The sequence below is a fragment of the Mesoplodon bidens genome (assembly GCF_964165515.1).
Source record: "Mesoplodon bidens genome assembly, chromosome: 14".
Lineage (NCBI taxonomy): Eukaryota > Metazoa > Chordata > Mammalia > Artiodactyla > Ziphiidae > Mesoplodon > Mesoplodon bidens.
Genome location: NC_138170.1, coordinates 19,867,182 through 19,876,025, shown reverse-complemented (window position 1 = coordinate 19,876,025; position 8,844 = coordinate 19,867,182). Strand labels below are relative to the sequence as shown.

Genomic DNA, 8,844 nt, shown 5'->3' with positions numbered 1-8,844 from the left:
TGATTCCACTTCCGTGAGGTACCTAGAACAGTCCATAGACACAGGTACCATAGACACAGGTACCACAGACAGAGGAAGTTGCCAGGAGCCGAGAGCAGGGGGTCTGGGGGGAAGGGGGAATGGGGAGTTAATGCTTAATGGGGACAGAGTTTCAGTTGTGGGAGATGAAAAAGTTCTGGAGCCAGATCATGCTGAGGGTTGTAAAACAGTGTGAATGTACCTGATGCCACTCTACTGCACACTTCAAAACGGTTAAGATGGTAACGTTTGCGTGTTATATATATTTCCCATAACTTAAAAACATTTAAAGAGCAAATAGTAAATAAAATAAAGAGTGGGTTGATGTTCATTCCGGACCTGAGTATGATGATAACAAATGTGTAAAGCTAGGTCATCTCAGAATATGAATCCTGACAGACGAGAGTGAACTCCTTGGCACCTAAGATCCCACCAGGCACTCCGTGCCATCCACGGCCTGTGAAGAAGGGCACAGGCCCACCTGACCCTGCTCCCCCAACACATGGGGCCTCTGCTGTCCCCACTAACACCTGCTGCCCCCCACCCTGGCCCTGACACATCTCTTGTGTTGCCCATAGACTGACCACCTCCAGTCTCTATGACGCTTCATTAGGGCCATGCCCTCATCTGCTCGGCTGCTATAACAAAATACCATAGACTGGGTGACCTATAAACAACAGAAATTTATTTCTCAGTGTTCTAGAGGCTGGGAGTCTGAGACCAGGCTCTGGAAGAGGTGAGGTCCCTCTTCCAGATTGCAGAATTCTCATTATACCCTCATGTGGTGGAAGAGGCAAGGAAGCATCTGGGATCTCTTTTACAAGAACACCAAAAAATGAATACTGTATGCTAACACATATTCATGGAATCTAAAAAAAAAAAAAAAAGGTTCTGAAGAACCTAGGGGTAGGACAGGAATAAAGACGCAGACATAGAGAATGGACTTGAGGACATGGGGAGGGGGAAGGGTAAGCTGGGACGAAGTGAGAGAGTGGCATGAACACATACACACTACCAAATGTCAAATAGATAGCTAGTGGGAAGCAGCTGCATAGCACAGGGAGATCAACTCGGTGCTTTGTGACCACCTAGAGGGGTGGGATAGGAAGGGTGGGAGGGAGACGCAAGAGGGAGGGAATATGGGGATATATGTATACATATAGCTGATTCACTTTGTTATACAGCAGAAACTAACACACCATTGTAAAGCAATTATACTCCAATAAAGATGTTAAAAAAAAAGAACACCAATCCCATCCATGAGGGGTCCTCCCTCAAGACCTAATCATCTCCCAAGGCCTCACCTACTAAAGCATGACATTGGGTGTTAGGATCCCAACATATGAACTTTGGGGACAGGAACATTCTCACCATAGCAGCCACCTTTGAATGCTGTTGTTGTCAACCACAGAATAAGAGAGTTGGACTATATATAAGCTCCAACAGTTAGGGTCTTTGAAAGTAATGATAAGAGTTTACAGCTAAATTTTAGTGTCAAAAATCTTTGTGACTTGTTAAGTCATAGACTGACCTGTGATGAGAGTGTGCTGGCTAACTGAAAGATGGCTTTGTTTACTTGGACTAGAAGTATATCCTCTTGGTGTGGTAACTGCGTCTATCATATGTGGCTCAGAATTCTGGCTGATGTAGGCCAGCTGGAAAAATAATGAGTTATTACTTATTTTGATTTGACAGGTAAAGTCTTTCAAACATGGGGCCCACTGGCAGGGGAATTAATGGGCAATCTCGGTGGCACCAGAGTTGGTCCCCACAGGTCTAGGTGACCTCCAAGTTGCTTCCAGTGTCAAGGTGCTCAGACTGCGGGGTCACAGGTATTTATTTACATTTGAGGACTGAGAGGGGCTCAGAGACACAGCAAATATTCCCTGAGGACAAGGGCCTTGAACACTGTTCAGGCATGAAGAGTCAGGGCCATTACCTTTGCCAGCCCTACCCAAGCCCACACTGCCCTCCTGTATCCTGGCTACCCAGCCCCACCGGGGCCACACCACATGCCAAACCACCTGACAGCTGAACTGCCACTCTACAACCCTCCATGTCCCATCCCCAGGGGCTCAAACGCTAATGCTCCATGCTCATCAGTGCTCATGAGTGTTCAGAGCCAGTCAGTTAATGAGGGCTTCGGGAGAGGTAATGTCTTTCCCTAAAGAAGTAGCTCTGAGCAAAATGAGCAAATAAACACAGTCCTTTCCTCAAGTACACAACTGTAAGCTTTAAGCAAATGGCCCAAATGCAATACATCCTTATTTAAATGTGAGCCACCACATGACAACCAACTGTCCATCACGGGGTGATGAACCCCACGTTGGCCTCCCACTTGCTGTCCATGAGGTCGAAAGGCGTGTGCTTTAGCAGCTGGACAGGAGGAGAAGGTGGCCACCTTTTGGGTGGCATGAGATACCTCACTTTTTTCCAGAACTTGGTCTTTGCACACTGTGACTGCTCTGTGAAGTCCCCACTCCACTGGATGGCCCCATGCTTCTGTTTGATATACTGAATGGACTCTGGCAAGGTTGTATAGTCCTTGACCTTCTCCAGTTCAATCAGAATGACCTTTATCCCATCCTGGATGAGAACATTGTAGACTGTGATTTGTTCTTCTGACATGTTCCTTAATAGGTCAAGGCTCAGTGCTTCAGGAACTATGATGATGATCAGTCTTCTGCACAGCTTAATATTTTCATCAATGACATTGACCACATCTGGAAATAAAGAAAGAAGATGCAGAACATCTCATGATTAAAAGAGCCACAGACCACGCACTACTCAGAACAAGGATCTTATCATGTCTAACTTTGTATCTCCAAACTGAGCTGAAGGTCTGGTATATATTAGAGGATAAATATTTTTTAAAAAATAACAGACTTTAAAAGGATAGGACACATGTAGTTAGCTCAAATATTGTACTAATCTTTATTTGTGTTTTCCTCTTGTGCTTCATAGCTATTTAAATGACCAGGACTTATAAGACTAACTTGAAACCAAATAACATATCCTAATGATTTCTTGGGAAGGGGAGCGGAAAGTTCTTGAAATATCCAACTCTGGATAAAACTTGGTCTTTTTTCAAAACAAAGGCCAAGTTTTATTATTATTATTATTATTATTTTTTTTTTACGGTACACAGGCCTCTCACTGTTGTGGCCTCTCCCGTTGCGGGGCACAGGCTCCAGATGCGCAGGCTCAGCGGCCATGGCTCACGGGCCCAGCCGCTCCACGGCATGTGGGATCCTCCCGGACCGGGGCGTGAACCCGTGTCCCCTGCATCAGCAGGCAGACTCTCAACCACTGCGCCACCAGGGAAGCCCTAAAGGCCAAGTTTTATATGCTCCTTATTCTTAGGATACAAGAATAGACTGTAACTTCCCCAAGAGCACTTCCTTCTTCTCTTTTGGTTTATTTTAATATTTCTAGTGCCTACAACATTACCTGGCACGTAGCAGGTGCTCAATAAATATTTGTTGAAGAAGTGAATGAATGAATAAATATTGATATGCTTATGAAATGAGAGCTCTTCTGCAGGTTTATAGCAAGCACTGGATCACATTTTCATTTCCTCATGGAGGATGATTTCATAACTTGAAAAGGTGTGATAAGCTATGGATAGAAGCAGCCTACAAATTCAAAGTTCTTAGAAACCTTTTTAAATGACCCAGAACAGGCCACTAGGTAGTAATCTTGGTTTCCTGATGATATTTCAAATATCAGCTGTTTACTGTATCGCCTTCTAAGAAAGAGAAAGTATAGGATAAGATGGATGTTTTCATCTATTGAGTATCTAATATGTGCTAAACTCCATACTGGTCCCTACTCAGGTTTTACCTCATTTAATTCTCTCACCTGAGTCAGGGAAGCATTCTCAACCCCATTTGACAGACGAGACAACTGAGGTTCAGTGATGTTAACTGCATTTCCCAAAGCTACTCTCCTATTAAAAGGGGGAAATAAATAACTTCTATTTTATTTAGGTAGGGCAGGGTTGGCGAGAGTTGAAGTTTATAAAACCAGCCTGAAACATGAGCTCTTTTACAAATTCAAACTGACAGAAAATACTCAGCGGTTAGTCTCAAAGACGTGACAGCAAAGGACCCGTTGTCCCTTTTTAGTCTCTTGGTCAAGGTTGTGTATGTCATCATCCAGCGGTTCATACAAATGGGTCAACTGTATCCTTACCCAACGTGAAAGTCACATGATTTCAACCAGGAATCCCAGTTATCCTGTTGTAGGGATGAGCCTAATGAGAGAAGAGCGCCTGGTCCTACCGCCGCAGCTCAGGGGCTGTGGGCAGGGGAGTGGAAGGCTCCCTGTGGCTCTGTGGGAAAGGCAAGCATAGCTCCTTCTGTTTGTAAAGTCAAAGAAGAGGGAGGTGTTTTTTTTTTTGTTTTTTTTTTTTTTTTGGCTGCATTGAAGCATGCAGGATCTTAGTTCCCCAACCAGGGATTGAATCTGTGCCCTCCGCAGTGGAGGCACATAGTCCTAACCACTGGACCATCAGGGAATTTTGGTTCCTTTCTATTTTATTCATTTCTTATTTTTATACCTCATTTAAAACATACCTTGTCCAGGAAAGTCATCCCTGCCAAATATAAATAACTTGTATCCACACTGCCTCTCCAGCACCTCGGGGAGAATCTTCAACACCAGAGTGTCCACATCACGGCTCTGGCTTTCTCTTTGAGGCTTGGAGTACAAGACGTATGCATCATACAGCTTCCCATCTGAAAAGGAAATGGGACAAGCTCGTGAAATTATTCCTACCAAATTATGTGAACAAAGTGAAAATCTGAGTTGCTATCATGATGTCTTCTTCCTTGGGTTCAATGACTTCAGGGTGCCCAGTTGGCTGACTGATTGCCAAGCACTGCATCTCATTCTTTCAACACTTTAAATTTTCACTCCAATCTCTTCTTTCATGCATGGTTGTTTGAGGATAAGTTGAATGTAATTCATCTTTGTTTCTCTAGAGGTAAGGTGTCTTTTTCCCCTGGCTTTTTTCAGAATTTTTTCCCTATCTTTTATTCTGTAGTTTGAAAATGATATGCCTAGGTGTAGTTTTGTTTGTTTGTCTTTGGTATTTATCCTAATTGGAGTGCTCCGAGCTTCCTGGATCTGTGGTTTGGTATCTGACATTAATTTGGAGAAATTCTCAGTAATTAGTGTTTGAAATCTTTCTGGTCCTCTCTTTCTTCTCCTACTGGTATTCCCATTACATGTATGTTACGCTCTTTGTGGTTGTCTCACAGTCATTGGATATTTGGTTCTGTTTTTTTCCGGTCTTTGTTCTCTTTGTTTTTCAGTTTTGGAGGTTTCTACTGAGGTATCCTCAAGCCCAGAGAGTCTTTTCTTAGCAGTGTCTGGTCTAGTAATAAGCCCATCAGAAGCATTCTTCATTTTTATTTGTTTTCTGCTAGCATTTCTTTTTGGTTATTTCTTACTATTCCCATCTGTTTACATTGCCCATCTGTTCTTGCACGCTGCCTACTTTATCCTTTAGAGTCCTAAGCATAGTAATCATAGTTGTTTTAAATTCACAGTCTGACAATTCCAACATCCCCACCATATCTAGTTCTAATGCTTGGTCTGTCTCTTCAAATTGTGGGGTTTTTTTGCCCTCTAATAGGCCTTATAGTTTTTCTTGATAGCTGGATGTGATCTACCAGGTAAAAGGAATTGCTCTAAATAGGTCTTTAGCAACATGTGGTGAGGAATGGGGAGAGGGGAAGTATTCTCTAGTCCTATGATTAGATCTCAGTCTTTTAGTGAGCCTGGGCCTCTGGACTATGAAATTCACAAACGTTTCTCAGTGTTTTCTCCCCGCTTAGGTTGGGCAGGATGGCTAGAGAGGGCTGGAGTTTGTTATTTTCCTTTGCCCAGGCCAGTCAGGCCCCTGATAAAACCCCAGCAGGTTAGGCTCTCATTTACTAGTGTATCCTGAGGGCAGTCCTTGTTAAGAACAGAATGTTCTGGTATCTTTCAAAATAGTTCTTTTTCCCCTCTCCCTGCTGGAAGCACATAAAGGAATTTTTCTCTGTTATTTACCATCAGAGCTTGGTCAGGCTCCTGGAAGTAAAACTCATGAAAGTGTGAGGGCCCCTTTATGATTGGGTCCCTGAAGAGGGTTCCCAGACCCAACTGCAATATGTGTGTGTGGAGGTTTCCCCACACCAACAAGCAATTCTTGGATGCCAGCAGGGTGTCTAAGAATTCAACTCCATTCTGACACTTTCTACTCAGAGATAGAATCAGATTGCACAGGGAAAGGGCTCAGTCCCACAAGATCACATTCCACTTCAGACGCCCAGCTGTTACCTGTGCTTTTGACCAAGGCGCTCCAAACTGGAGGTTCCAACGACTCCCCCCACCCCAATGTAAACAGCTCCTAGCAGGAAGCAGCTCTTTGCAGGAGGCCCTTTTGTCCTGTCACTCTAGCAAAGCTATATTTTAACTTAACCTTTACACCTAGTGCCTCCAAGCTTAACTAACCTCTGGCCAAAGCACACCTTTCAAATCTTTTGATCACACAATGCCTTGCCTAACCTGTTGATTCTTTTCTTAGAAATAGAAATGAAAAATAAATAATTAACAGATGACTACATCTCTTCCCCAGCTTCCCTTTCAGTAATCTCACAAGCAGACTGTGTGAACAAGACAGCATCTAAAGAAAGATCATGCGGAGTCAACAAGCCTGCGCGCAGTGGGAGATGGTGAAGAATCTGACCCCCTTTCTCAGAGATTAACTGAGATTATTTTCCCTTTTCCCTTTAACACTTTCATGGCCAGGCAGAATCTTTGGAGTTGGTTCTGGGACACCAGTCCACCTTCTCCCTGGGTTTCCAGCCTCCTGAATAAAGCAACATTTCCTTTTCCAACCAACCCTTGTCTCTCGAGTATTGGCTTTCGAGTGATGAGCAGCTGAACCTGAATTTGGTAACACTAATTCAGGATACCAGTAGCAAGTCCAGGGTGTCACCTGTACTCCGGACCAACTGGCTATAAACCAGATTCCCACAACCCCATCCTTGGGTTCGATTAATTTGCTAGAACAGACTCAGAGAAACATGTTACTTACTAGACCACTGACTTATTATATAAGGATTTTAAAGGATATGAAATTAACAGCCAGATGAGGAGATGTACAGGGCAACGGATGGAGAAGGGGTGCAGAGCATCCATGCCCTCTCTGGGGGGCACCACTCTCCCCAAACTCTACCTGCTCACCAGCCCAGAAGTTCTCCAAAGCCTGTCCTTCCAGGTTTTATGGAGGCTTCATTACATAGGCTTGATTGATTAAATTAGGAGAAGGAAGCTTCACAAAGCTCATCCCTGATTCATCCTGTGCAACTGTGTCAGATGCTATTTTCCAAAAATAGCCCCAGCAGTATTCCCAGTCCCACATGTTCTTTCTGCACTTTGCCACACCCCACAAAGAGGCAGAATCTATTTCGCCTTCCTTAGAATTGGGTAAGACTCTGAAGCTGCCTTGACAAATGAACAAGGTAGAATTGATACTAGAAATTCAGGGTCTGAGTCATTAAAAAAATAATGGCTTTTACCTAGCTCTGCTGTTCTTGAAACACTAGCCCTTGGAAGCCATCACATGCTGTGAGGAAGCCCAGTGTAGTAGCCCCCATAGAGAGATTATTTGGAGAGGAGCCCAGGCCACCAGCCAACAGCCCAAATCAGCTGCTTGTCCCCCAGCTGAAGTCCCAGGCATCATGGGGCTGAGATAGGCCACCTCCGCTTTGCCCGTCCACCCTCCTGACCCACAGAATCCATAAGCAAAATAAGTGGTGGTCTTATGCCATAAAGTTTTGAGGTAATTTGATTCCCAGCCACAGTAACTGGGCCGGAATTAGGGAAATAACAATGAATAGCAACAAATAACAATGAGGTGGACCACCCCCCGCAACTGTCTACATCATCAAGAAAATTACAGAGACACAGATCTACTAGTGAGTTTCCTAAGGAAAGTGGGCCCTGCTCTCTGTGTAATGGTGGGGAAACAGGGCATCCAGGTTCTGGTGAAGTTCCTTTCATCTTCTAAGGAGATTCATACCTACTTTTGATGTTAAAGCATCTGCGTACAACCTCATTGGCTGTTGGCAAAAATACACTCATTTATTTGCACAACTTAATGTTTATGAAAGCTGCCTAAAGATTATTTGATTCCCTACTTCTCACAAGATGATGTTGCTAAATTTTAAACCTGATCAAACTGGTCCTGTGGAAAAACCAGATGGAATCAATTTGACCTTCAGGTCAGTGCGCTAACTGAATTGCATGAGTTTTTGGCATTTTTGCCCTAGCATGAAGACACTGGGAGAAAAGGCACATTAAACATGCTTTTACACTTACCATGGGAATTTTGTTGCAAGCAAAGTTCATTACATCAAATGCTTTGAAAACAAGATCTCCCTACAAAACAATTTTCCTGGGGGATTGGCCCAGAAAAAGCCATGTGCTCTCATGAGCGAATGAAAAGTTTGTGTAAACAGTGCCATGAACCTTGTCATGGCTTTGCCTTCACTTTTAAAGCAAGAGCATCTTTAAAAACCATCCAAGGTGGGTCATTAACTGTCCCCTGCCCTGCTTATGTTATCATTCTACCCTTTGTTCACTGTACCTGTTTTGTTTTTGTTTTTAATTTATTTTATTTTTGGCTGTGTTGGGTCTTCGTTGCTGCGTGCAGGCCTTCTCTAGTTGCAGTGAGCGGGGGCTACTCTTCGTTGTGGTGCACGGGCTTCTCATTGCAGTGGCTTCTCTTGTTGCTGAGCATGGGCTCTAGGCACATGGGCTTCAGTAGTT

General features: G+C 43.9%; 1 protein-coding gene across 1 annotated transcript in view; it reads right to left on the bottom strand.

The window, feature by feature from the left end:
• Positions 1-2,322: 2,322 nt before the first annotated feature.
• IL1RL2 (interleukin 1 receptor like 2) overlaps positions 2,323-8,844 on the bottom strand; it is a gene marked incomplete at its 3' end in the record, with an annotated part of 45,079 nt that continues 38,557 nt past the window's right edge. Inside the window, exons 9-10 of the mRNA XM_081253675.1 lie at positions 4,596-4,757; positions 2,323-2,741 (exon numbers count right to left, since the gene is read on the bottom strand). Of these exons, the coding sequence (XP_081109801.1) occupies positions 2,323-2,741; positions 4,596-4,757 (581 nt within the window). The remainder of the gene's footprint in view (positions 2,742-4,595; positions 4,758-8,844) is intronic.